General features: G+C 44.0%; 1 protein-coding gene across 2 annotated transcripts in view; it reads left to right on the top strand.

The window, feature by feature from the left end:
- Positions 1–1,316: 1,316 nt before the first annotated feature.
- The window catches only part of SMARCC1 (SWI/SNF related BAF chromatin remodeling complex subunit C1), a 78,191-nt gene continuing 52,135 nt past the window's right edge, over positions 1,317–27,372 (top strand). Inside the window, exons 1-12 of one of the 2 annotated variants that reach the window (XM_068673148.1) lie at positions 1,317–1,655; positions 7,933–8,052; positions 11,767–11,852; positions 13,208–13,234; positions 15,444–15,525; positions 16,415–16,507; positions 19,309–19,378; positions 21,681–21,750; positions 22,822–22,897; positions 24,750–24,875; positions 25,560–25,678; positions 26,955–27,079. In XM_068673148.1, coding sequence (XP_068529249.1) covers positions 1,332–1,655; positions 7,933–8,052; positions 11,767–11,852; positions 13,208–13,234; positions 15,444–15,525; positions 16,415–16,507; positions 19,309–19,378; positions 21,681–21,750; positions 22,822–22,897; positions 24,750–24,875; positions 25,560–25,678; positions 26,955–27,079 — 1,318 coding nt within the window. In that variant the 5' untranslated portion in view covers positions 1,317–1,331. The remainder of the gene's footprint in view (positions 1,656–7,932; positions 8,053–11,766; positions 11,853–13,207; positions 13,235–15,443; positions 15,526–16,414; positions 16,508–19,308; positions 19,379–21,680; positions 21,751–22,821; positions 22,898–24,749; positions 24,876–25,559; positions 25,679–26,954; positions 27,080–27,372) is intronic. The other variant, XM_068673149.1, reaches the window with a different exon arrangement.

The raw sequence follows: 27,372 nt of genomic DNA on the forward strand, positions 1-27,372 counted from the left end.
GCTGCTGACTGACCCAGCACTACTTCTCCCTGCAGAGGAAGCCTCCACATCCCTGCCCTGTTCCCAAGCGATGCTCTGGGATCTTCTGATGAAAGCAGACAAATTCTGCTTAACATTCACTCGTGAATTTATTAAAGACTGACAGCATCAAAACTAGGTAGTTTTAAATAGGGTACGTTTGCACCTTATTTACTCTCTAGTTATGTTTCTCAATTTCCCTATCTTCCACTTTTTTTTTTTTCTTCTCCCCAAAACACTGTTTATGAGACGATTTTCTCTCTGTAAGCTCTGCTCACCAAGGAGCAGTGCTCCCAGCCTGAGGACGATGGGGCTCTACCACATCCTGTGGCAGCCGCTTAGGGAACAAACAGCCTGGGCTGAAGCTGCATGAGGTAAACACTTTTTGTTTCTCCACAGGAACACAAAGATTACCTGCCCTATACCAAGGGCTCAGCTGTTTAGGAACAGGGAAGGGAAAAAAATAAGAACCTAACTTCTGTAATTACTGTAATTACAGCTCCCAAGGGACAGCTGTGAGGAAGTGTGTGGGCTTGATGGGCAGCTGCAGGAGGGCGCAGGGCTCTCCACACAACTTGGCTGCCCAGGGAAGTGGTGGAGTCCCCATCCCTGGAGGTCTTTAAAAGACGTTTAAATGTAGAGCTTAGGGATATGGTTTAGTGGGGACTGTTAGTGTTAGGTCAGAGGTTGGACTCGATGATCTTGAGGTCTCTTCCAACCTAGAAATTCTGGGATTTTGTCTTGTTCGCTTCGGGTGCTGCACTGCCACCCTCCCCTTTGTTTCTGGTAGCGCCTTGTGGCAGTGGGCTTCCTCCCACGGGGTGGTTCATTAAGGCTCTGCTAAGCTGCCGTGTTTTTTTGTCACAGAATCGCACAGAATCACAGAACTTCTAGGTTGGAAGAGACCTCTAGATCAGCGAGTCCAACCACACATCCCTAAGCTCTACATCTGAACTTCTTTTAAAGACCTTCAGGGATGGTGACTCCACCACTTCCCTGGGCAACCCTTTCGGTAAAGAAGTTCTTCCAAAAAAAAAAAAAAATTAAAAAACAAAAAACAAAAAACAAAAAAAAAAAAAAAAAAACAATAAAAGCCGCTCAAAAACCACCACGAGCCAGCCTGTGAGGCAACCCAGCCCCCCGAAGGGTGAAGCGGGCGTGAGGCGCAGCGCAGGCGCCAAGATGGCGGCCGCGCCCTGTGTGTGTGTGTGAGGAACCGGGAGGGAGGGAGAGGGGGGGGGGGGGTGGCTGCGGGGCGGGGTTTCCCGGTCCCCCCCGCGGGGGCGGAGCGCGGGGCGGGCGGCGCTCGACGCATGCGCGGCGCGGGGCGGGGGGGAGGCGCAGGGCCGCGGCGGCGGCGCTCGGGGAGGCCAACAATGGCGGCGGCGGTGGCGGCGGGAGGAGGAGGTGGAGGAGGAGGAGGAGGAGGAGGAGGTGGAGCGGGGCCCGGAGCGGCCGCGGTGGCTGTGGCGGCGGCAGCGGCGGCCGCCGCGGCTGCTGGGGGCGGCCCGGGTTTGGCGGCGCTGTCGGTGGCCCGGCGGAAGGACGGCGGCCCGACGGGCAAGTTCTGGGAGAGCCCCGACACCGTGTCCCAGCTCGACTCGGTGCGAGTGTGGCTCGGGAAGCACTACAAGAAGGTGAGGGGGTTTTAGGGGGGGGGACACAGGGAGCATGAGGGGGTGGTGTTGGCCTAAAGGGCGGGGGGTGCAGCGGGGGCCGGCCCGAACAAAGGCGGCGGCGGCTGCCGGGGGGGGGCTGGGCCGAGGGGGGTCGAATAGGGCCGGGGGGGGGAAGCTGTGGTGATCGGGGGCTGCTTCGGGATGAGAAGGGCTGGGGGGGGCTGCTCAGGTAACCGGGGGTAGGTCCGGTAACCGGGGGTTGCTCAAACTGGGCCGGGGGAGCGGCTCTGGGAACTGGGGGCTGCTCAAATCGGGCTGGGGGGGCGGCTCCGGTACCTGGGGGCTGCTTAAATGGGGTTGGAGGGGGCAGCTCTGGTAACTGGGGGTGCTCCAGTACCCGGGGGCTGCTCAAACTGGGCCGGGGGAGCTGCTCTGGTAACCGGGGGCAGCTCTGGTACCCGGGGGCTGCTCAAACTGGGCCGGGGGGGGCAGCTCTGGTAGCCTGGGGCTGCTCAAACCGAGCCTGGGGGGCTGCTTCAGGGCACGGGGACCGCTTGGGGACGGTCCTGTTACCGGTCCTGGCCGTTCCGACACGAGCACAGCAGCTCCAGGCTGGGCCCTGCACTGTTGTGAGCTCCGAAACCGGCTGGGAAAACGTCTCAGGTTGTGGCTGTTGGTAAGAAACTGTAACACAAAAAGCAGCGCCCCTGCTCCCTGCCGTTACCGGTCACCAGCAGCATCGTGATTCCGAGCTGGAAGACCCCTGTGAACCCACAAAACTTCAGGTGTGTGAAGTGACCCCGAGCTGGTACCGGTGTCCAGCAGCACCGGGTCCCCGGAGGACCACGGCTGGCAGGAGCTGCTCCCGGTGCTGCCCCCCGAGCAGAGCCCCGCAGGTCGGATCTCAGCCCCGTACACCCCTTATCTGTGCCACGCTCCGAAGCAACCCTCGTCGCTCATAATTAGGCTGCACTTATCGGCGTTACCGGCTGTAAAGATTAGATACCTCTGTTTGTTCCGTGGGCTCCGCGAGGTAATTAAAATTGGGTAAAGAAACCCCCCTCCCTCCACCCGCTGGATTTCAAAATATCGCTGCGGAAAATCCTTTAAAAATTGGGAAGTGATTCTTGGCTGGGGAGACAAAGAAACGGGTGATTGTTGTAGGCGCTGCTGGGGTTTAGAGAGTGTCTGTGAGGCTCCCGGTGGACGCTGTGGTTGGAGCTGGGTCGTGCTGCTTTGTGCGGGGGATGCTTCGCCCTTAATCCCGTTTTCCTGTAGCCCAGGTGGCAGCTCTGCTGTGCACGCACGGCCTCTTTCAGGAGAGCACGCAGTGAGCAGAGGTGACCGTGCCCAGCTCGGTGCTGCCTGCCCGGTGTCTCCAGCCCCGGGGGCACCGAGGAAGCCGTGGCCGTGTTGGAGAGAACCCAGCGAACCGCAGCGAGCACAGCCCAGGTCCAGGAGTCAGCCAGCGAGGGGACAGAGAATTGCCTTTGTGAATCTGCTCGTTCCCGGTTCCAGATTAGCCAGGTCTTCAAATCCACGAGAATTCTCCATGTCTCTAAAGCGCAGCTCGAAAAATAAGAGGTTCAAATAATAATATGGGCAGCTTGTGCTGCGTAGCAGGAAACCAGCCCTTGTTAACCAGGAGCAAAGGGCTGCGCGGGCAGCGTGGCTGGTGATAAATTTGTCACGGTAGTGGCGTGGGTTTTGTGACCCCACGCTGCTGCAGAAGGGACGTCCTGCTGTCCCAGCACAAACCTCCCCTGCCCCGCTCCTCCGTGGCCAAAACGCCAGCAGCGAGGAAGCCAGCGATGGGCAAAAACACACCAGGGGCTCCTGCTGGGCAGGGGGGACTCAGCTGGTTAGTAAAGGGTGCTGCTACAGGGCGCAGGGATGTTGGGGCATGCTGTTTGTGAGGGCAGATACGATGACAGAAAATGATAATTGTTTGTTGAAGCCTTCAGCCCCGTCCTGGCTGCGTGTGGTGCATGAAAGCCTCCTTGTGCTGTTTCCCCAGGCTGGCAGCTGCAGGACCCGGCTTCATCCCAGGCCCTGCTGTGGGTATTTGGGGCTCGTGTCTGAATCGTGCCGGGGTTTTAAGTCCTGGAGGAGCTGAGAGTCCCGTTTCGTAGCGTTTGGTGTCCCTTAGAAGCAGGAATTTGCACTTTAAAAGCAGGGGACAACAGGGCAACGCACTTATTGTATAAGCGCTCAGCGATCTCGGGTGTTCCGTGCTCAGTAATTCCTTTGACATTGAGCAACAGATGGCTTATGTGAAATGCCTTGTCATGAAGTATTTAAAATACCTCCTCTTTTTTTTTTTAAACTTTGCATGTGCTAAGAAGGATATGGAGAATAACCCCAGCCTTACAGTTGCAGTCCCTGAGGACCATTCCCCGTGCGTTAGCATCTCCAGCTTGACACTTTGGGAGATGTGGCTACTTCTGGCTCCAAAAGCTGTGCCACTGAGACAGGAGGCTGCAAAAACATGTTTTTTGGGGTGTTTTGTTCTCTTTTTTTAAAGAGCAAGGGGAATGTTGCCTTGGAAAGGAGTTAGAGGAGAAGACAGAGCACGGGCTGTCTGTAGGGACGCTAACCCGTGTGAGGTAGGGCTTGGCAGCCCAGATGTTTTTCTGAATATTTAGGACCCACTTTTACAACTTCAGGTGTTCAGTGCTGGGAAGGGGCAGGGGTCTGGGTGCTGGGTGCTCAGCTGGGGGCCACCCACCCGCTGCTTTGCCACGAGCTGAACCCGGGGTGCTGACCTGATCGGGTGTTTCTTGGCAGGCTGGCTGTGGTTTAATAGGAGGGAGGTTTTTCCTTCGTGTTTGGAGCTCTTTTGTGCTCTCCCCCTTAAAAAAAAAGAGCTATAAGCTAAATGAAAGTATTTTAATGCTGGTTTTCCCCTCCCCGTTACCTAGCTATTTGAGCTGAAATGTTCTTTGTTTGGGAGAAGGAAAGGATTTTGTGTCAGGGCTACGCCGTGGAGCCGTAACGGGGTGATTTAAGGTTAGCAGCCACATCAGAACTGGACGTCCAAATCTGTCCCTGGGGTCTGCGGCAAGGGCTCGTCCGGTGCAGCCGTAATGGCAGAGCTCGCTGGGGAAGGTAAGTGCTTGCTGCTGCTAGGAGTGGATGCAGTGGTTCTTGGATGACTTGAGTTATACTAAAAGGCTTCCGAGCGTGTGCGGTTGCTGTTTGATGCCAGCGCAGCTCAATGACGCGTCGTGTTTTTCGTGTTAGTAGTTGGCAGGGAGGTGTGCAGTACAGAGCAGCCGTGACCAAAACCCTCTTACACCGAAGCTGTTGGTCCATCATTTCTAGAATTTATTGTTCAAAGGTCTTTTTTTGCTGCAGAATCGCTCTCTGCTTCCGTCTGCTGTGCAGAGCAGTGCAGGTGTGTTGGGACTTCAGCCTTCTGTGCTCCCCCGACAGCCCCGAGAATCCCTCAGGAAATTATCCGCCTTAATTTTGTTTCGCTACAGCCTACGAAGCCAGATCCGTTTGTGTTCCCGGCTGGTGTGCGTGATGAACGAGAGGTCTGGGTTCTTGTGCTTCCTTCTGAAGGCTTTGTCCTCGTTCAGGGGAAACCTCAGGCAGGGAAGTGCCTTTCCTGCACAAAGAAGGGGCAGAGCAGGGTGGCAGCGGGGGATTCCCAGCCCCTGCCTTCTGACAGCCTCCAGCCGGTGCCGCAGGGAGCAGCTGCCTGAGAACTCGTGTCTAAGATTGCATTTCCCAGGCACGCTCATGCCAACGTGCCTTTTTAAGGAAAAACATTATGAAAAATGCAGGAAGCCAGCATCAAAACCTCACCTCTGAGTCCGTTCTGTTCAGACAGGTGCCGGTTCTGCTTGACCTGAGCCCCGTGTTAAAATGGGCGCTCCTCAGCCCTTAAATCACAGCCACGTGTCCCCTGCTGCTGCTGGCAGTGCTGACTCCCAACTGCAAGTGACAAAGAAACCCCCAGCTTGGATGTTCCCTCATCAGTTCTCATTTTCTGGTTTTGTTGCTTTGTGCGAAGAGCGTTCTTCTCTGGTTCTTTCCTGAGTTACCTTCCTGTGGGATCCTTGGAGCAGGAGCCGAGATAACTGCACCTAGGGGATTATGCAGAAGGCAGAACGAGGCTTTGGTTTAGTGCCATGAAGAAGCTGTGAGCTTAAGTACACGAAATGGGTGGGAAGGGCAGGAGCTGAATGCAGGTTTGGGGTCAACGATTGCTTGTTTTGTTGTGTGGCTTCAGAAGAGATATTCAAAAGCCACTTCTGTATTATTTTTTTTTATAATCTACCTGGAGCGTGCCTACTGTGCATGCTAAAGGCATGGTGTCACAGTGTGCTCTGTTTTACTGGGGAAAAAATCTTCATCCCTCAATCTGTGTATGCACACAGAGTGCTGTGGGTAGCTGGGTGGACAGTTCCACCTCGAGGTAGCTGGACTCAAGCTGGAAGCAGCGGTTTTGCTTTTTGGATGTGTTTAACAGGTACGGCGTGTGAGCATCTGCATGACCAAAGCTGTTTTGGTAACAGGAACGGGATTATTTAATAGGATTGGGATTGTTTCATCCGCTGGGCTTTTATTTTCATGCTCGTGCAGATCTCAGGTCTGTCGTGCAGCAGGTTCCTGCTTTGCCTGCCCCTCCGAATTTGTGTTTGGGTGCAGGGTGATGGGCCCGGCTGAGCTGTGAGGACTTGGGTAAGGTGATGGTGTGGGGTCGAATGCCCAAAATGATGGGGGCTTTAGGGTTTCTAGCTGTGACGTGCTGCATCTGTGCACATTCTGGGTGTGACAGTTGCCTCTTCTAAACCTGTACGAAAAAATATTAATTAACAGCTTTAAAAATGCACAACACTGTATGCATGGAAGTAATCCTTCTTGGTTTAGCAGCCCTTAATGAAAAAAGGTTCTGGCAGGAGGATTGGAAGCGTTGTTCTGTGCCTCCCTGCTGGAGGGTTTGGCTGCCCGTGACAAAGGCAGGAGAGGGGCTCGCTCCCTGCTGAGCCGCAGCACCTGGCGAGGGGCTCGAAGTGCAGATGCTGGATTAAGTGAGGCATCTGGGCTAGTCACGTGCTGCATTTACTGTCCTGCCTCGCATCTGTAATTCAACAAAAGATTGCTTAAAACTGCTCTGAATTCAGCCACAGCAGGCAGGGCTTCTGGTTGGAAAATTATATGTATAAAAATAGTTGCTCGCTGAGAGGAGAGCAAGGCCAGGGGTTTTAAAAAAGCCTGAGAGCAAACGTCTTCACTTTTGGTTGGATTCTGACAGCAATAAAGACTGATTTATCGCTGTTTTGTATCTCTGTGGTAGCTGACGGGAATTGATAGGAATTGTTAATTGCAGAAAATTGTCCCAACTGCCTCCTTTCATCGTGGAGGGAGGAGGAGCAAGGAATAACCAGCTTTGGAAGGACACCGAGGGAGTCTTTGGGGTGTTTGTGTCCTTTGTTGCGAAGTTTGAATTTTTCAGATGTATGTCTGCTTGTTTTAACTCGAATCTTCAAGTAGTTGGATACTTTAACATCCGAATGGGAAAGTCAGCGTGTTTGTGGTGTCTTTCACTGCATAGATGGGACTTTGGAAAGCTTGGTTCCTGCTAACACCACCCCTTTAAACCTTTGAAGGTTCTGGCTCTGGTTTAAAATTATTTTTTCAGGTTTCTGGCTCCTTTTACTTTAAGAGGCTGTAGGAGAACCTGATATGGTACAAAAATGACTGTAGGGTAGCTGATACTGCCCTGTACCCTATGTGAACAAGGGGTGGTTGTTCTGCTCTTGGAGGTCTGGCTTGCTGAGAAAAATACATCTAGTAGGTGCATATAGTATACTACAGGTACTGAAAACTCTGCAGCCTATTTCTTTTTTTAATTCCGTGCTGTGATTTCTCCCTTTCCGTGTATGCTTTCTATTAGAAGTGTAACTTTGGGAAATGTTCATGTTGTTGCAAAGCATATGCTAAAGTTGCTGCAGAAAGCCTTGGGTATGTGTGGGCCAGAATTAAACCCGTTCCTTTAGTAGGATCTATGAAACAGATGGAAGTAGTTAATATTTGTTTAAAACACCCGTGGCTGTCATGGATTGATGATGATTCACAGATAGGTCCTATGTTTTAGGAGTACAGCTTGAAAAATGTGCGTCGTGCTTGTTCTGTGTGTGCCCCATCCTCCCTCCCCTGCCAGCGATCCTTAAATCTTAAACTGTGCCCTGCAACTGATAAAAGCGCTCTGGGGAATTAATAACCCAGCCTTCGCATTGTGTTATCCTCTATTCCAAGTGAGCGTGTGTGTTTTGTCTTTCAGTATGTTCAAGCAGATGCTCCTACCAATAAAACGCTGGCTGGGCTGGTGGTGCAGCTGCTGCAATTCCAGGAAGATGCCTTTGGAAAACATGTCACCAATCCTGCCTTCACAAAGCTTCCTGTGAGTACTGGGGTTAACCCTCTGCTGCTACAATAGCCTATTTTGTTCTTCATCCCGGGGCCGCGCTGCTGGCGTGCTTCCAGGTGACGGGGAGATGTGTGTGTCATCTGAAGCTTTTGTTAGTGCATCCTCTGGAAGGGGTGAAATTGCTCCTTTTTGAAAAGCAGGTTTTCAGTTCAACGCAGCTTATTTTCTATACGTTTGGAAATGATTTCCTGAATGCTGTGGGAAGGTTTTAATTTGTGGTGCACGTTCTGTGTAATCTGCTAAACCTTAAGTCGAATCCATTTGGATTGATGCACCCTAAATTGACTGAATAACATGCATTTTCCAAAAAAAACAAGTTTAATCAACAGAAATGCCCAGTGAAACCTTCTATCCCGTGATCCTATCAATGCTGAAAATTGGCTATGCCATGTTTTTGGTAGTGCATAGTTACCTAGTTCATCTAGGACAGTTTTCCAGCCACTCAGAATATTGGTATACAGAGATAATATTTTTGAAAATTGCTTTTACCATGTAAAATTCAAACTTGGTACATCATTACCAGCACTATCTTAGTGATAATGTTCAGAGATCAGCCCTGTTGTGCTTGGAACCCTGTACACCATGAAAAGATTCTTGCCCACATGAGTGTGAACTTTAAACACTCGGTGAAGAGGGATGCAGCAGATGTTCAGGACAATAAGCTCGGGATTTCAGTTGTGGAGGGCAAGGACTGCAGCATCCTCATGGTATCAAGCACCCAGTTGGCTCGTTTAGGGTAGGTTTTGCGGGCCAAGACAGCTGCCATAAATGTGTTTGTAAGCATTGTGGACATCAGCAGGAGGGTCTTCACTTATTGCCACAAAATACTGGGAACCTAAGATCGTGCAATTTAGGATACTCTTGGATATACAAATTCACTTGGGAATGTTTATAACTCATTACAGTATCCTAACCCGAAGTTTTTCTGAAAATGAAAGTAATTCTATCTTTGCTTCACCACTTACAGAATACTACTGTTTATTATTTTATGGTTGCTTTTTTCCAGCACAGTTTGCTTGTGTAACTTCTTATTAAGAGTGTGAACTCATGCACGTTGTTTCCAGAAGGAGTTTTCAGACTGGCTTACTGGGGGATTCTTGCGATGTGTGGGGACATACCAGGAAGCACCACAAGATGCCATTAAAACGTAGCTCACCTTCTTCCATTCTGATCTGGTGACATCTCAGTGGTGGTGAAAAGGATCAGAGATGAATGCTGTGGTGCTTTGCTTTGGCAGCGTGGACCATAAAACTGTACCCATTTTTCAGGAACAAGTTGGCACTTAGTACAGGGTGCTAATTTGGAGCTGTTGTTGGCAAAAATTTGGTACAGGAAGGCATCTGTAGCTGGATATGGGTTAGGTGAAGGATTGATACAGCATACTTGCAGTCCTTGTCTTCTCATCACTGCATTTAAACGCATGTTGTCTAACCTTAATAGTTCTCAAATACAAAAGTGTTGATTAATTGTCTTAAAGACAGCTTTGCATGTTTCAAGCAAAGATAATGGTAAGATACTAACTCTTAAAAGACAGCAAACTGTGAGGTCAGTTGGCATTAATTGCCTTGTTGTGCTGGATTTCGTTGTGTAGAAGTGTTGGGGAATCTGTAGGAGGTTGCTGACAGTTACATCTCGGCAGAACAAGTTTTGTCTAATTGCTAAAAGCTATTTTCCTTTCATTAAACCGGCTGCTGCCACTAGCATAAGAGGGTCCTGCTAGAGGCAGTAGAAATGGACGCCAGTCTGTGAGGGGAATTTGTGCTGTTCTTCACAGTGAGGTGTTGGCCGGACCTCCTGTGCATGTTGGCACGGCCAACACCTCCCAGAGCCTCCGGTAAGACAGCCAATACGCCAGGGAAGGAATTACAGCCTGGAAGAGCTGTAATTCAGGCTCCTGATCAGCCCATAAGGGACTTGAGGTTGCTAAGGATAGTGCTGAAACACGGGCGGCTCGAGCTCAGGTACGTGTGTGGTCGCCTTGGATCCTGACCGCTCTGCACACAGGAGGGTTCTCAACAGATGGAGGCCGGGAGCGGCGCTGCTCTCGTTGAATGCTTGTGAAGGATTTTGTTTATGTTGTTCTTGGACGCTGGCGTATCAGATACCTCACAGAACTGCTTTTCTTTCCACCAGCAGCCCTAGAGCCAAGGAGGGCAATGTTTCGTTTAGTTCCCATGCTCCCATATTAGCTTCCTGATTGAGGAATGAATTTTAGATGCTTGTCAGTAATGCCACGAGGATAGCTTGAAAAATGTGCGTCGTGCTTGTTCTGTGTGTGCCCAATCCTCCCTCCCCTGCCAGCGACCCTTTGGTGTTCGTTCTGTGTTCCTGAAGCGTCATTTAACTGAGTTAAAGAAAATTACCTATTCTGATTGAAAAAAGTAAGTTAGAATCCGGATTAGAAATGTTTCTGATAAGGAAAAGCTGCCCCAAAGCTGCCATGGGTGTGCAGTGCCTCCCTCTTTGTGTGCCCTCGGTTCCCTCAGAAGGCAGCTCGCAGGCGGCCATTGCTGTCTGGAGCCCGGCCACCAGGCCGCTCCCAGTTCTGTTTGCAGAATTGTGTGAGTTTTTTAACTGAGAAACATAAACCAGGCCAATCCTGGAATGTTCAACACTCCTGAGGGAGGACGGGTTTAATTTCTCCTTCCAGTACGGGGCTGGGGTCTCTGCAGCAGGCCTGTGGGGTAGGCGCTGCCCCAGGGCTGTGAGGCGTGGGCTTGCATCCTTCCTCGTGCTGCCAGGGGACACGGACACCCAGGCAGAATGTGCCTTTCTGCTCTGGAAGCTTATCTGGGTGACTGACTGGCCTAATTTTATCAGTTGGGTTTATTATTAGAGCAGCTTTCTTTAGATGTGCCTGAAGTTGCCTGGGGAATGGACCTGTTTGCCTAAGTAAACTCTTCGAAAGTCCTGGTTTTGTATAAAAGTTGCCAAGAGCAGCGCCGCAGTTATTAGAAAGAAGTTCATGTTTGTAACTAATTACATGGCTTAAATAAACTTAAATCGCTTTCTTTTTGTGGTTCAGTCAAATTGATTTATTAGTCCTTTTGGAAACAATCTGTAACAAGAGAGAAGGCCTGGTGAACAGAAACAGTTTTAATTTGTTCTGTAATCATGACATGTCAGTTTCTTTAACCAGTTTAGTTCATAAATGCTGTTGCATGTCTTTCTCCTTCCTGTTACAAATTGTGTATTGAGAACTTCAGATCCACAGCATGTCAGTACCCTGGGGATCATGCTTAAAACAGATTCCAGTGCTGCTTCTGTCTGGCTCAGCTGTAGCTGAGCTCTCCAGTTCTCCTCCATTGCTAAGATTACTTGACAGTAACTTATTTTTTCCGAGAATATACAAACATCGTCACAGGAGATATTAGCAAGATAGCAAAGAGAATTCCAAACTAAAATTAGGGGAAAAAAAGTGCCTTTCTGTGTAGGCAGCAGTCCTGCGTGACTTCAGAGAACAGGCTTGGTGAGACTCAGCAGAGCTTTCTGTCCTGCTTGAATTTCACTTCTTGTCAGAGTACCTGTTTGTGAGAGTGAAGAAATGAGTTGGATTTAGCGTTTTAGGGCAAATCACACAGTGACAAGGTGTAGATGTCTGAAACTCAGCTGCCAAGTATGTATTCATTGTTAAAACGATGACATGAAAGTGAATGTCACTGTTCTCACTTTCCTTTCTGGCTCTAGGCAAAGTGCTTCATGGATTTCAAAGCTGGAGGTACATTATGTCACATTCTTGGTGCTGCTTACAAATATAAGAATGAACAGGGCTGGTAAGTTTTTATTTTGATTTATACACCTTCTGCATGAAATTAAGCACATGAAATGGCTATGCAAACTACTCGAGATTTAATACTTTCTGGAGAACTGGGTAGGCAAGGGAGTTGGAGATGGGAAGAGGAATTTTTTTCCCCTGTTTTGTGGATGATAGCTTTTTTTTTTTTTTTAAAGACATACCCTCACTCCTAAATTTAAAGACAAGTTGTCCAAGTTTGAGCTCTTGAACTTCTAGGTTGGGAGCTAATTACAAACTTGAGACTTTTTTTTTTTTTTTTTTTTTTTTTACAATTTATGTGCTGTATAACTGAGCAAACTAACTGGTTATCTTACAATTTATTTTCCAGCTGTAAGATACAAATATATCTTACTGTGCTGATTATAGGGTTTAGTTATGGCTAGGAAAATACGAATCGTCACCATCACAAAGTAATAAATACAAAGTGATCCATTGTTTATCAACCTCCGTAAATGAGGAATGTGAGTAGTTTAGACACTGCCCATGTAGCTATTGACACTAGTATTAAAACTATTAATGTGATATCACAGTGGTGGTTTGACTTGTTCAATTCTAAATTATAATTTTTACAAGAAAGCAGTAGCGTGAATTATGATATTTGAGAACATGGGAAAAAGAATTGAGGATGAGAAGTCATGAGATAAAAGTAAGCAGAGATTGTTCTCGTACATGAATTTTAATAGCTCTTGATCTGACGTTGTGCAGACCTGTAGGAGCATTCCTGGAACTGACTGTTTCTGTGGCCCACAAGAGCAAATTAAAAGGCAAAAAATCAAGTTATTCTAGTACAGCCGGTTGTTTTTCAGGAGTTGTTTATACTCATATCAGCTAATTGGCTCTCTAAGATGGTTATATCAGAAAGCCATTAGTCTTTTTTTTCCCCCTACTCTGATATTGCCAACACCCAGGATGTGATATCTGTAACATTCTGCGTGGCGTCTCTTTCAGGAGCGCCTTGCTCTGCCTTAAGGCAAAAGAGTTAAATATTCATGAGTAGGACATACTTAAACGTTCCGCTTTCTTGCCTTAACAAATTTAGTTTTCATTCATTGAAATTTGTCAGCAAAGCTCAGATACACAGCTGCCTCCTCTCGTCTCACTCTCTTGCTGATTCCTCAAAACTAGTGGGTAGTGCCTTGTGTTTGTGCATGTGGGATGTAGAGGGAAGTAATACTTGAATTTAACTCTGTGGATCAGACTTAGATCTTGGAATGTATCCTTCACTGACTCAACCAAATAATATGTGGTGTTTTGCCTGAAATATGATATATTTTTTTAATGGTATGCATTGTCGCTCTTGCTTAACCTGTTTGTGAATGATCTGTCTTATAGGAGAAGTACCTTTCCTCGTCATAATAGGTATGTCTCAAAAATGCACTTATCCAGTGCAGCTGGACATACCTTGTCTATCACTGCAATTCACGTAGTTGTTGGCTAAAACCTGCCAGAGGGTATCAGTTAAACTGAGGACAGAGAATTGGTACTACCATTTTATCTAAATGGGCAACTACGAAGTGTTATTTCTTAATATATTGACATGCTTCTCTTAACGTATGGATTTCAGAAGCAGGTAAAAGTCTGGGGGCATGTATAGCATCAAGTGAATCTGGTGTCGATTTTAGGCAACCAAATGTAAAAATTTTGGTCAACCTTGAATGCCTTAAATGTCTTTTGTTTCATGGTTACTGAAGACTTTTTTTGGGTGTCTTGGAAAATAGTTTGTATTTATTTGGCGTTTGTTTTCTTTCACTTCCTTGAAGCTCTATTACACTTACCTGAGAAGCATACATTTTAAATAGACTATAAAGCTGTCAGTGCACAAATCCTGGAGAAGATTTTGGCTCTTAAAATCCTGTGCATCTAGGTGTAAAGTATTTTAATGCATTAAGTTGTGTTGTGCAGTGAACTGGCAGACCTCTTGATGACTTCTTCTAGAAGTCAGCATTGAGCTTTCAACATGCACAACGCAGTCTAGAGAGGTCACAGTTTTAAAATTAAAAGAAGATTTCTAATAAACATGTCAAATGTTATCATTAAATTATTTGCCAGGTCCTAAGAGTCCATTTGAGGATAGAAACAGGCTTAGACTAACAGCGGATGTTTGCTGGTGCTGCCCAACGCTACGGCATATTTATGTGGTGCCACCTGCTTGGACAACTTCTTTTTGAAAATACTAGAAAGCCTCAGACGAAGAAAAAACGTGGTGGCCTCAGCTGCGGGGTCTGTTAAATTTAGTAGTATAACGCTGGTGGGATTCCATTTTTGGGTAGTAATGGGTTTTGTGCCTCAAAATCAATTTTGCTTTGCTTACCTTCATTGTATATTTATGAACTTTTAAAGATTGATTTGCTGTGTTACTGGAAACAAGCTTGTGTTTAAAAGAAAGTGCCATTAAGGATGCGGCTGCAGCAATAAATTGTTGTGCTTGAAGTTGGGTGTGAAGTGAAAGCAGCCTGTCAGTCACCCCCGGGTAATTAGAGCACGGCTCCTTCGCTGCATTAAGCAGCATCTTGTGCTAAAATCCCGATTCCCGCCCTGACCGCCAGCTCAGCACTCTGGTTAAGTGCATTTTCAGGCTTATTGACAGCTTTTTTTCAAAACTAGCAGTGCACCAGGCAGTGTTTGACACCTAAGAGTCACCAAGCTGATCATCCAAAGCTGCTGAGGTGTGTGGGGTCAGGCCCAAATCCCTCCGAGGCCCCTACAGCCCTGTACCCAGTTAGTGGCCCTGAGTCGGTGCCAACACAGATGCTGAGCTGTGGCACTGGTGTCCTTACTGTCCAGCCTTTCCAGTTCTCTGGGGACACTGCTCCAGTTCTTCAGCTGAGGTGATTTCATCCATGACTTCTGCACGTGTCGGGGGACCTGGCAGAACACATGCTGAGGGCTCTCGGGGTTCTTCCTCCCCAGTAGGAAATCTCAGATTGTGTCACTCCATCCATTTCTTAAACCTGCACCGTTATTTCCAGAGTTTTTGATTACTTTGTCAATGACGTGGGGAACTTGAAAGCACCAGAGTCCAATAAAGACGATCGTAAAATGCTGACATGGATTAATTAGCGACCTACATGCTGGGGGTGGGGGTGTTCTCAGGCAGGTCTGTGGTTCAGGAGATCCCATATAATGGGTTGCTCTTTGTTCCTGGGTTAGCATCTGGGACTGGTGGGTGGGTGCAACTGAAAATAAGGAAAACACAAGAACTTGTTCGCGAGTTTCCCCCTCTAGTCATTGAAACCTACCTTGAATATTCGATTACGTCCCTATTTAATGATCCTTTGCAACTGTAGTGGAATGCACAACCCTGCTACAGGGTTTTTGCTGGATAATTTTGACCTTCATGTTTCCTAAACATTTCACGAATCAGTTGCATTTTGCTGATTGCTTCATGGTGATTCTTTTTCTTGTGAGAGTTACCAAGTGAAGCAAAAATATTTCTGATCGTGCTTCAAATGTTGTTACATAGCTACCGCAATATACTGCTTTTTATGTCAAACATGAAAGATTCTTTACTACTAAATGGAGGAAAGTTATTTTCTTTTTAATATTTTTGAATCATTTCCTTCAACAGGCGGAGGTTTGACCTGCAGAATCCATCCCGAATGGATCGAAACGTGGAGATGTTCATGAACATTGAGAAAACACTAGTGCAGGCAAGAAACTTGTACAAAACCAACTAGTTTCTCTGCGTGTGTTCATGTGCTCAGGAAATGTGATTCACTAGCACGTGTACCTTGGTTGTGATCCACTGAAGAGCTTCATCTGTAACTTCTGGGGGTGCATTTTAGACTCACTTGTTTTATCAAATGTACAGGGTTACTACCAGAAGGTAGTAGGTAACAGCTGTGTGAAGTCTGACTTGAAGTTATTTTTTTCCTTTTTTATTTTACTGTTGCATGTGAATAACGGAGTATTTTTCTCAAAGTCAAAAACCTGTGGCTTATACTCAAATAACATAGTAAAAATGTAACTTTCAGGTGCTTGTCAAAAATGGAAATAGGAGGAAGGACAGCAAAAATAAATGATACTTCCTTATTAAAAAGTATTGCTATTGTATGGCTGCTTTAACACATAAAGTACATGTTAAAATTGCAAATAGAACAAATATATTTGTAGACTGTAGAAGTGCTCAAATCTACATGGCAGATGAATTCTTTTTCCCGCAAAGTCTTCCAGAACCTGTCAAAAATTCTTTGTAATCCAAGACACAGTTTTCATTATAGATGCTTTTGTGAAAGCAGGAACATAAGAACAGCTACAATGGGTTGAGTTCCTCCATCCGTGATAATGTCCCTGACAGGGCTAACAGCAAATCTGCAGAGTCCAGATGTAAACACACGATAAGGCTGTGGTAGGGAGGTTGCAAGGGAACTAATATTGTCGTAACGATTTTGGAGCTGGAATTAATGTCTCGTATCTCAGCCTGATACGTGCAGTTCCTTTTGAGCTTTTTCAAGCATTGGTGATCGTAACAGGAATTTTTTGGTTTATGTCACAGATGGCCTACTAATTTCTTATTTAATTTCCTATTCCCTCCTCTAGAACAACTGTCTGAGTAGACCAACCATCTACCTCATTCCAGATATAGAACTGAAGCTGGCTAATAAATTAAAGGATATTGTCAAACGCCACCAGGTAACTGTTATGTAGAATTACTTAAAACATGTTGTGTCTCTTGTAACTTTGTAAGACCGAGTATATTTGTGTGCTTTCAGCATACCAGCTGCATTTGGATCGTGTCTCGACAGCACAAGGCAGCAGCAAGAAGTCAATTAAGACCAAATGTTAACTATTTGTAAAATGCCATTAGCAATTATCCTCACATGGAAGCAGAATCATAACTCTGTTCAGAAAGTAAAGCTGTTGAAGTTTAAAGTAGTAACCAGTTTGAGATTTATGATTTCTCAAAGACTTTGCTGCTGGCCCAGCAGTGTTGAATTCCTGCTTACATAGAGCAGAAGCTCACAGTTTATCCAAACCTGAGACCAAAAAGGTAGTGTGTCATACAACTATTCTAGATATGTGGGAACAAGCATAAAGAAGTTTTAATCTTAAAAGAGGTAGTGATTTTTTTTTTCTTGATTTATTTTACTTGATTTTTGTCTTGGGCTGAACAGAGCACAAGCAACATCCGTCTCCTTTCAGGTAGTGTATTTCCCCAAGAGTCAACGTCTTGCCATTGTGATTTAATACATTAAATGACGAACTGAACAAGATGAATAGCTTCACCTCTTCAAAATGTAAACAGTCTTGTCACTTGCCTTGAGAGAAATGTTCTGGAAAGTGAACTCTTCTGACAGATAGGACCAGGTGAAGAACTGGCTCTGAATGAGCCAAGATTACTGCTGGTTACAAGCTGTGTAACAAAAATGTAATGGAGACAGCACTGAAAATAGCTTGATGCAAGTAAAAGGATATTATTTTAAACGACCTGTAAACTGTCTGGGTCCCTTCCCACCCAGACTGCGGTGGTTCTTCATCAGTGAATGATTTAAGAGACTCTGGTGACAAAACTGCCTGCTTTAAAAGGGATGTGAAGAAATAAAAACAAATTGTTTTGAATTCTGCTTTTTGAGTTCTCTTCCTTTGAAGAATTCAAATCCTCAGAATTCTTCAGAATTCTTAATTTGTGTTGCTGCCAGTGCTTGCTCACTGTCTTGATTTTTACCCATTGTCATTTTCTTCCTTTCCTTCCCCAGTAATGTAGCTCCTTTTCCCCGATGTTTTCATGTCCTGCTGCAGTCTGTGCAGAAGAGCTGCATCACTCTTGCCCCAGCACAGTGGTAGTGGGATCTCTGGACTTAGGATCATCAGGAGGATGTTGTCCTCCCTGCACTCTTTGCAGATGATGTTACTGCTTCTTGTAGTCAGACCTTATCTGATTTTCTTTATAAATGTTGAGGATTCTTTTCAGAAGAACCAGAATAATAATTTAGGATCTTGAAAGCAGTTAAGGAGTGAGATGAGCATTTATATCTATCTGTCTCAAAAAAAAATGTTCTGGCAGTAGAGAACTCATACATCTTGTTATGCCTCCAGCTTCCAGTCGTATTCAGTTTAGCAGAGGCAGGAAATAAGCCTTATATTTTGCTTACATCCTTCAGAGAGCTGATTTAAAGTTATCTCTCCCTTTCTCTTCAGTCAACGTAGCATCTAGAAAGATTTCCTGTTCTCCTAGTTTCTCTGTGTTGTTTATTTGAAGCTCCTTAGGGAACAAATGAAACTTACTGGTATGATTCATAAAGGTCAGGTTAGATACCTGGAGAGTTCTCTCCAGCTCGTGGGCAGTGAAGGGAGAATTTCCATTATTGTTCTTGAACTCTTTGCAGGTCCTTCAGTCGTGCCTAACCATTTTCCTTCTCTTTGAATGATTATAAATTCTTCTCACTTTCCAGCTTTCTTTTTTGCTGCTACTCAGAGCACCTCCTCTCCTTCTACCCAGTTGTGCAAACTCTTGTTGGGGTAGAAATGATCGTTTCAGTCCCTGATATCAGAGTAGTCTCTGAATATTTCTACCATAACATAATGCATCTTCATGCTTTTTGAAATTTTTCTCCTTTTGATGCTGATCACTCCTTCAAATAAGTTGTTCATACATTGTTTGCTGTAAACTGTCCCATCTGCTCTTAAGTCCTTTAAATAAATCTGTCAAATAGTTATGGAGCGTAAATCTTAAATAACATTTTCATAAAAAAAAATTATAGCAAAGCATAATTCCTCTTCTGCAAAAGAGCCTGAGTTCTGTGAATTTCTGCTGTCTTTGCCAAAGGCTATTCATCTGTGGAGACTGGCAGTGTCTCTGCAGCAACTGGGAGAATCCAGCTGGTCCCCCTTGTGAGGAAAGGAGAGGGTTTTCTTGATTGACTATGTGGTATTACGCATTTGTTTAACAGATATCTAGTTATAGAGCAGAATCTTTTTCCATGCTGATACGGGTTCAGTAGATATATATATAAAATTGTGGCATCTACATAAGCACGAGGAGTCTGCCTGTTGCTTCTCATACATGAAGAAAATTCCTTCAAGAAGAAAAATTGTGCCTGTGTCTCAGTATGTGACTAAAAGTTGTGTAAAGTTAATGTTTCTGATTTACTCCCTCCTGTGATGTAGGAGTCTTTTTACAAAGAGTAGGAGTTCTTGTCATTTAATGTACAGCCTTGAATGCTGGGGATATCCTTCTCATGTTAGCCATTTCTAGTTAAGTTCCCGCTTGTCAGAGTTAATATTATGTAAATTGTAGTATTTAGAAATTGTCTCTTGAAATAATTGCTTTTTTCTAGCGCTCATTAGAGGTGGTATTCTTCATGGTTGCGTTGTGGTGAGCCTCGAATATTTCTAGGTTGCATGGAATGTGAGTGAAAAGAAACAACTGAGAAATTTGGGGTAATGTGAAGGTTTCTCATGCAGTGTTGTCTTTCATTTCACTCTTCCCACAGGGAACAGTAACTGAAGAGAAATCAAAGGCTACCCACCACGTTTATCCAAGTCCTACCTCAATGGATGATGGTAAAGATGCTTTCCAATTGTTTAAGTGGAAATAATCTTGTAACTACATTCTGTTAACGCTTATGGGAGACTTCACAGAGGCACAGAATGTTCTTAGCCTGCCTCTGAGAGCTACTTCCAAAGTGTTTTTAGGATTAACAACTCCAAATCAAATCATCGTGTGTCCTACTTCTGTTACGTATAACACTCACATCTTTAATAGAGGTAACGTTTTCAGGAAAGGGTGCATAACACTGACTACTCTTCAGTGATTGAGTTGGAAATCGAGCTATTAATATTTGTTGAATGCATTATTCAGCGTAATACAAAGCAAATGAACGTTTTCTTTGGCCCAAATAACATACTGAAGGGGACCAAAGCCTAAGAGTCTGGAAGAACTGAAGAAGAAATCAACTTAGATGAAAAATGAAGGAATATTGATGGATGTGGGGGTTTTAAAATTGAAGTTTCCACTGTTTTTTTTTTAGTTGTTTTTGTTTTTTTTACTTCCTTGACGTGTCTGCCCTGTGTGCAAGAATTGGTTGAAATGTTGAGTGAAACAGCATTAGGAAAACATGAGATGTGTGAAAGATCGTAGATGCCAAAGTAAAAGGGAGTGAAAACTTTCTGCCATGTTCCACTCTTCCCAGGCAATAGATTGGGAATGCTGATACGTTATCGTTGCATGTGGTTTGGCAAGGTGGATACAATAACATGTAGACTCGATAGATTTGGGTTGTTGTCTTTATTATGATGCAGTCTGTCTCTATAGGAAATAGGCACATCAAAAGCAATTAAACAGTTGTATCCTTCAGCAAATAGCTAAAACAAGCTCTTATTTTTTTCATCTCAAATACATTTCATTGTCTAGGGGATGATGATCGTTGAATCTGAGCTTTGCTATCATTAAGTTTGCTTTTTCTGGCAAGCCCTGGCATCTGATCTCCACTAGATGGAAGTGTTCACTTCCATACTGGAATGGTCACGGATTGTTTGTCCGCTGGTGCTTGGTTCTGTGTGTCCTGTACTTCTGGGAATATCACGTCTAGCTACAGCTTTGTATTTATTTTTAACCACCTCAGGTTCTTGGAAAAGGGTTGAACACAGTAGTTTCTGTCTTGTGGGCAGTGAACATGCAGGTGTGCTAGATAGAGCTCTCTTGCAAAGCCTGATTGCAGTAAGGTGAGAAAAAAGCTGTGAATTCAAGCAGGGTAACACTATACAGGTGCAAATATTCAGGGTTTTTCTCTGGGACATACTTTTCTTTGAGTTGCAGGGGATAGGTCAGATGTGCAGTGTGCAGTTAAAAAAAAAAAAAAAAAAAAAAAAAACACAAAAAAAACAACAAAAACACCACCACCAACAACAAACACCTTAAAATACCAGTCAAACTGAGCGTACACCCTATCACAAGATCAGCAAAGCATTAGCGCTGCTCAGTAAGCCTGTGTTAACACTGATGTGAAAGGAGAAATTTGAAATCCAAGTCTCACGAAACTCCTGGAAATGTTTTCTTTAAAGCTGGTTTCATCACCACTCCCCATCACATCACTCTCTTCCTTCAAAATTTTATTCTGTTCCTGCCGTCTTCTTAAATACATGTTGAGGGTAGAACTTGGTACTGGGAAGAGGGTCTTGTGAAAGAAGTGTAAGTCAATAAAAGAAGCTAATGAGGGGATTCAGAAGTCGTAAGGATTAAAAAAAGAGGAAAAATTTACCAGTTGACGACAAAGTGTTTTGGGATGTTTAATTTTTCCATTTGCACAATTTAAAAAAAAAAAAAAAAAAAAGTCCTGACAGACTGGAGAATCTCTCTCTTGTTACCTCATTTCTGTTGTCTTTAATTAGTCTTTAGTGAACGTCATTTTGGGGGATTTGCTCTGTCTTATCCCAACCAGACAAAGCACCTGGGAGATGAGATGGGACAAGATGAGCTGACGGTGCTTCCACCTGTCAGCCAGGAACTCCCCTCCCTTCTGTTGAGGAGCAGATGACTGTTTCAAGCCCCACTGGGTCTTAATCATGAGCTTGTTAGGGTATGAATATATATGGCCAGGGCAGGAAATGTAATAATTCGCTGCATTAAAATGATTTGACTCGTGTAACATCTGTCATATACAAGCAGAGCACGTGAATGTCTATGCATGGCAAAGTTAATGCAAGCAAGTGTATTACTGCTGCAGGTCAGGACACCGTAATTTCATTATAGAAGACTTCATCAGGGAGAATTGCAATGACTTCTCTATGCCTGGCTTTGGAAAAGCAGGCTGATGTTTGGTGTGCTAAGTCTGAATCTGATGCTAGATCTCTTTCCCCTTTGCAGATGAATGGCTGAGACCTGTGATGAAAAAAGACAAGCAGGTGCTGGTACACTGGGGATTCTTTCCAGACAGGTAAATAAAGGTGGGGGAGGAGAGCACACCCCAAATCTTTCTCAAGTTTGTTAAAGGCAAAGTACTGATTAGAACTTGCAAGGAGGTAAATCCATGTCCTCAAACAAGCTGCTCCTTCAGCTTGGTGAAGCCTACCTGTCCTGAAACCAGTGCACTGTGCTCTGTGGCTGTCAGCAATGAACCTGCATGGAGAACATCCCAACTGTGTAGGCTACAACTGTGCTCTTGTTCTGCAGAGCAGCAGGCTCAGACCTGTCTTTGACTCTTCCTAAAACGTAATCTAAACAGGCACTACTGCATTCCTGTTGTTTTGGCTCTGAATGACTGAATGTCACTGTTTCTGTTCCAGAACAAGCAGTGGTTGTCTTACAGGTATAACCACTCAGTAATTTAGTATTGTTTTTTTCCAAGAATTGAAAGGATTAATCGGTGGTTTTAACGCTGATCATGCATACTGATTTATGGTACTGTCAGGTGGGTGAAGTTAGGAAAGGAGCCTAGTCTTCTGCAGAGCCAGTAGGAAGGCTGCAATTTCCAAAGGGCACAGTAAGCCTTTCCACAAAGTTAGGAAGACTTTAAAGCCAAAAAGGAGAATAGTGTGTGTGGGAAAAGTGGATATAAACAATAGCTAGATCCTACAGCAGGAGGGATTGAAGTAGAGCATGCAAACTTTTAGTCTAAGAGTCTAGTATCTCTTGCTTTAAACTCATAAAAACAGAAACGACTTAATTACTGCCAGAGTTTGAACAGGTGACTCAAATTTTATCTGTACCCCTGCATCTGGAGCTGGAGCTGACTTCACTGAGATGGATTCTAAATTCAAAAAGCTAATAACGTGCATTAGATGCCCTCGACACCTCCCTTTTCCGTGTGCCCTATTCCAGTAGCAGAAACCAGTGATTATTCTTTTGTTTAACTTTCATTGAGTGGAAAATGATTTGCTATTCTATCCCAGCAGTATGATTTCAACATGTCAAAACTGCTGAATAAATATCCCTGCTGGTGATCTTTCTGTTTGAGCAGCCCAGGGGACCAATTTTGTTGTTTTTTTTTTCTGACTCTTCTCATTAGCTATGACACTTGGGTTCATGCCAATGAAATAGATGCTGAAATTGAGGATCCTCCAATTCCTGAAAAGCCATGGAAGGTAAGTCTCTCTTAAACAGTTTCTCAAAGTTATTGTATTGATACAGCTCATCCCCAGGTGTTACTGGCTAGATGTTTTAATGCGCTGCTGAGTATCAATGGCTGCATTTCCATATATATGGAAAAACAGCACTATTTCTAGAGCTGTAATGAAAATACCTGAAACATTTCCTTGGTCTGGGAAGGAACGCTGTTGAGAAATTTCTGGGGAGTGAAAAGGGCAAATTAATGCATCTCTGATAATGCCAAAATTACCATGTTTATTTTGGCATGACTTGAGGTGGTTTGTGTTAAAAGTAAATCCTTCCCCTGCTGCTGAAACGCAGCCATCTCTGGGATGAGACTGACTGGGCATGATAGTGTTATACAGTATTTAAGGAGGGGGTTGGGGAAAATGCTGTATCTTTATTTTTTTTGAAGAATGTTGTTAGAGGAAAGAATTACTAGTTAGAAACCCCAGGTTATTTCACACCTCTCACTGGGTTTAGAGCATTTTCTGTGTGCAGAAAGTTCATCTGTTCCTGTAAGAATGGAAATGGCCAAAAATATTCGGGCTTAGATTATGTGGAAATTGAGTAGCTTCTTAATGAGAATTTTGGAGAACTGAAAATCTCAAATTGAATTCTGTGGTACAAATAAAATCTTGTTTTTCTTCTTGAATTATTATTACTGTAGTGACAACTTAATCTTCAGTAAAGTAAAAGCAAAGTAGAACTGTGGTGTGGTTTTAGATCATGTGTGGCCATGGGCTCCCCGACTCCCCTGTTTCTCCTGGCTTGTTTGTCTTGGCTCGGTACTGATGTCGGTACCAGCTTCTGTATGCCCTCAGTACCCTGCAGGGTGCAAGTTTCTTGATTTGACTGAATTTACCAAAAGCCTTGATATTGCTAAAGAATCGTGGTACACGAATGCATGCAGCTGTCCCTAGAATAAGAGCCAACGAGAACGTCTCTGAGAAAACCAGCAGCTGTTTAAAGAATCCCTGAGGGTCTCATCTCATCTTCCTTCATGGCAAGATTCACTCTAATGGGAGCTCTGCTCTTTGCTGATGTCACAGGGAGGAAAAAGATCTTTCTGATTTAGTTCGTTGCAAGAGGACAATACAAAGCAATTGCAATCAAAAGTAGTAAATACTCCTTTATTGTCCTATTATTGGACTTTTTTATACATAACGTCGAATGTTGTTCTGTGTCTGTGCTCCTGTGCTGCTAATCTGAATAGCAGAGTTAGGAAAGGGCAGCTCAGGTCAGAAGGTAATTTGGTCTCTTCAAACACTACTTATTCCTAGTTGTTCCTCAGAAATAAATGGCACATACTATGCTTTTTGTGTATAAATCCACTGAAGCTCAGTTTATTTTCATTGTTCAGTTATGTGATGTGAACTGGAATTTATTTAAAGATGGTATTTTAAGTCAAGATAGTCAATGTTTTCTTTTCAAGATATGGCCAACTCTGCCTATTTTTTTTTTTTGTCTCCATTGTGGCACATCATATCCGCTAAGCTGATCTGTGTTGTACTTGAAAGATTTTGATGGTAATTTTTGGCATCAAAAATGTACTATTTTTGGGACACTTAATATAGAGCAATTGTCCAGCTGTGAGAACTGACCTCGCTCTTCAGATGACTTAAAAATGACTGAGGAACAGACAAGGCATTAAGTAGGCTTGCAGGCACGTTCATCCTTTATTGCATTGCCTCAGAATTGTCATTATGTGTAAAACTCATCTGAGATATCTGTAACTTCAGACCCTAAACAAAACTGCAGGTATTCCCTTTGTACTGTTAGGTCTGCTGTGGAGTTAAGTTTTCAAAACAAAATATCAGCATGTCAATATATTGTTTTGTTCTTTAGGTTCATGCCAAGTGGATTTTGGACACAGATATATTCAATGAATGGATGAATGAAGAGGATTATGAGGTAGATGAGAACAGGAAGTCAGTGAGTTTTCGGCAGAGAATCTCCATGAAAAATGAAGAGGTAGGTGGTTCTTTGCTTATGAGTGACCTGTTGAAACATTAATATTCCTTCTCTGTGCAAAAGTTGCTAAAATTCAATCTGTTTGAACAGATTCAGGTACCTATGATAATACAATCTAGTTTAATTTTCATCTGACATTTCTTCTGTTACATCTTTTCAGAAGCATAAATGTGTCCTTTTTATTTTTTTATTTTTTACCCTCATCCCCCTTGCTGAGGATGCTAAGAGATCAGACCCACTTTGTACTTTCTCTTAAGCGAAACCAGGGAGTGCATTGAACAGTGTTGTTTAATTTCCAAATTTTCCAATTTTTGTATCCCTCCTGATGCAGGAAGTTAGGACTCTGAAAACATGCCCGTTTAACCTTGAGGCCAGGCTGCTCGCTGGGAAATCTTTCCTGATGGATGGAGTATATTGAACACATCAGAAATTAGCTGTTAAATCTTGCTTATATAGCACAGTTCTTACATAGATAGTTACTGGGGTATCTGGGGGATGGCTATAAAAAAGTTAAGGTTTTCCACAATGTCAGATGTGTATTTGGAAAGTATGGAGCTGAATATGGTGCTTGTTATATTACTACTTTTAGCTCCTTTGTTATAAGATGTATTAAGGAAGAGTAGCCTCCAGCGTTTCAATAACTGTAGTATTTGGGATGAGCTAATACCTTCATTTCTCTAACAGCCTGTACGTAGTCCAGAGAGGAGAGACAGGAAAGCAGCAGCAAGTACAAGGAAGAGAAAGCATTCTCCTTCTCCACCCCCCACTCCTGTGGAGTCAAGAAAAAAGACAGGGAAGAAAGGGTAAGTATCTAATTCCTGGAAGCTGAGGCTAATTTTCTTGAAGATATACTTATGGGAAGATCTGTCCTCTGTCACTTTTCACACCTTAGATAATAGTAGAATAATTGTTTCTGCAATAGATTAGCGTGATTTTGCTAGTGCAATACTTATAATTTCCCTGCTCCTCCGTAGAAATGTATTGCCTGCAGGTGGAGGAGAATCTAGTGCAAGTCATGATATTATCTCAGTGACAAGGTTCAGTGCTGCATTGGGAGTAGAACTTGCCAAATGAAAGTTACTCAGCTGCTTCTAAAAGAAACCACTTCTGGTAGTGAAAGCAAATAGTATGTGTATGCTTTTTGAAGCAGAGAGACACAAATTGCTGCATTTAACTGAGAAGTTTTTAATCTACATCGCCAGGTGTCTTAAAGTCCACTTCTCAAATGTCATTTTACTGGAGTAGCACTTGTTGATTGCAGCTGGCCTACAGATTGGTGTTTTTTGTTTCTTATCCCCTTGGTACTCATTCAACCTTTATTTAAAGGTCAAGATTATATGCAGATAACAGCTTATCACTTACGGGGTTTGTGCATGGTATGGAGGAGAGTACTGAAGTCCTTAAAAACTCAAGTCTTGCTTAGTAGTCTTGTGGGGCTCTGGGGGGAAAAAAAAAAAAGGGACTGGAAATTTATCATCTGAGATGAGAAAGAATTAGCTTATCTGACTTTTCTGTTCCTAATGTCAAGTCTGAGTTAAATCCTGTAAGAAGAAGCTTCTGGCTTTGTTTCCAAAAAGACTTTCTCTCTACACAGAATTGATCATAAAATATATATTTTTTTAAAATGAGGCAGTGTGCCTTGAAATGGTCTGTTGCCGCCTCTGTTCTATGCAGCAGATGCCTTTATTGCAACTTTAAAAAGGAAAAATGTATGCGAACCACTGCTGCCTTGAATCTCACTAGTATGCAGGTGTTGCCAACATGCTGGAGACAGTTCTGGGTTGGAATTAAGAATTTATACAGTGGTGTTCTACAGTCTTGAAGCAAGATCATTAGTTATTTGAAACCAAGAGATACTTCTGGGTGAGAATCCGATTATATTGCGAAATTGAACTTGATAGTGTCCTTTCAAATGTTATTTTATTTTAGCAATATGGAGGGACTAGTTTTTGTTAACTCCACAAGCACCAACGTTTTCTCAAAAATATGTTAACCCAATCCTTTAATCCTGCTACCTAGTGAAGAATAATGTCTAGGTGAAAACGTCTGATGGTTGTAGCTGTATATGATCTCTTTTAGACAAGCAGCCTTATATGGGAAAAGGAGAGGGCAGAAAGAAGAAGATGAGCAAGAAGATCTTACAAAGGACATGGAGGATCCCACACCGGTACCTAATATAGAAGAAGTGGTACTTCCCAAAAATGGTAAAATATGTATAAACTGGATTCTTTGAATGTTAAAAGAATTGCTTACACTGTATAGAGAAAATAAATGTGTTATGAAATCTTTGGAATACTTCATGGCCATGGGGCCAGGTAGTCTGTGCTCATCCAAACTGATCTTGACGAGGATATGAATGTGGCTTCCAGGAAAGGCAACGGATTCACCTTCTTCAGGCTTCTTGAAATACATTTATGACAGTCCACTTGAATGTTTAGTTTGGCTATTTTAGGTTTGCTCTTGCCCAGTGAGTTCATGTGTTGGGGTATGAAGTTTC

This window comes from Anas acuta, chromosome 2 (assembly GCF_963932015.1).
Source record: "Anas acuta chromosome 2, bAnaAcu1.1, whole genome shotgun sequence".
NCBI classification, from domain to species: Eukaryota; Metazoa; Chordata; class Aves; order Anseriformes; family Anatidae; genus Anas; species Anas acuta.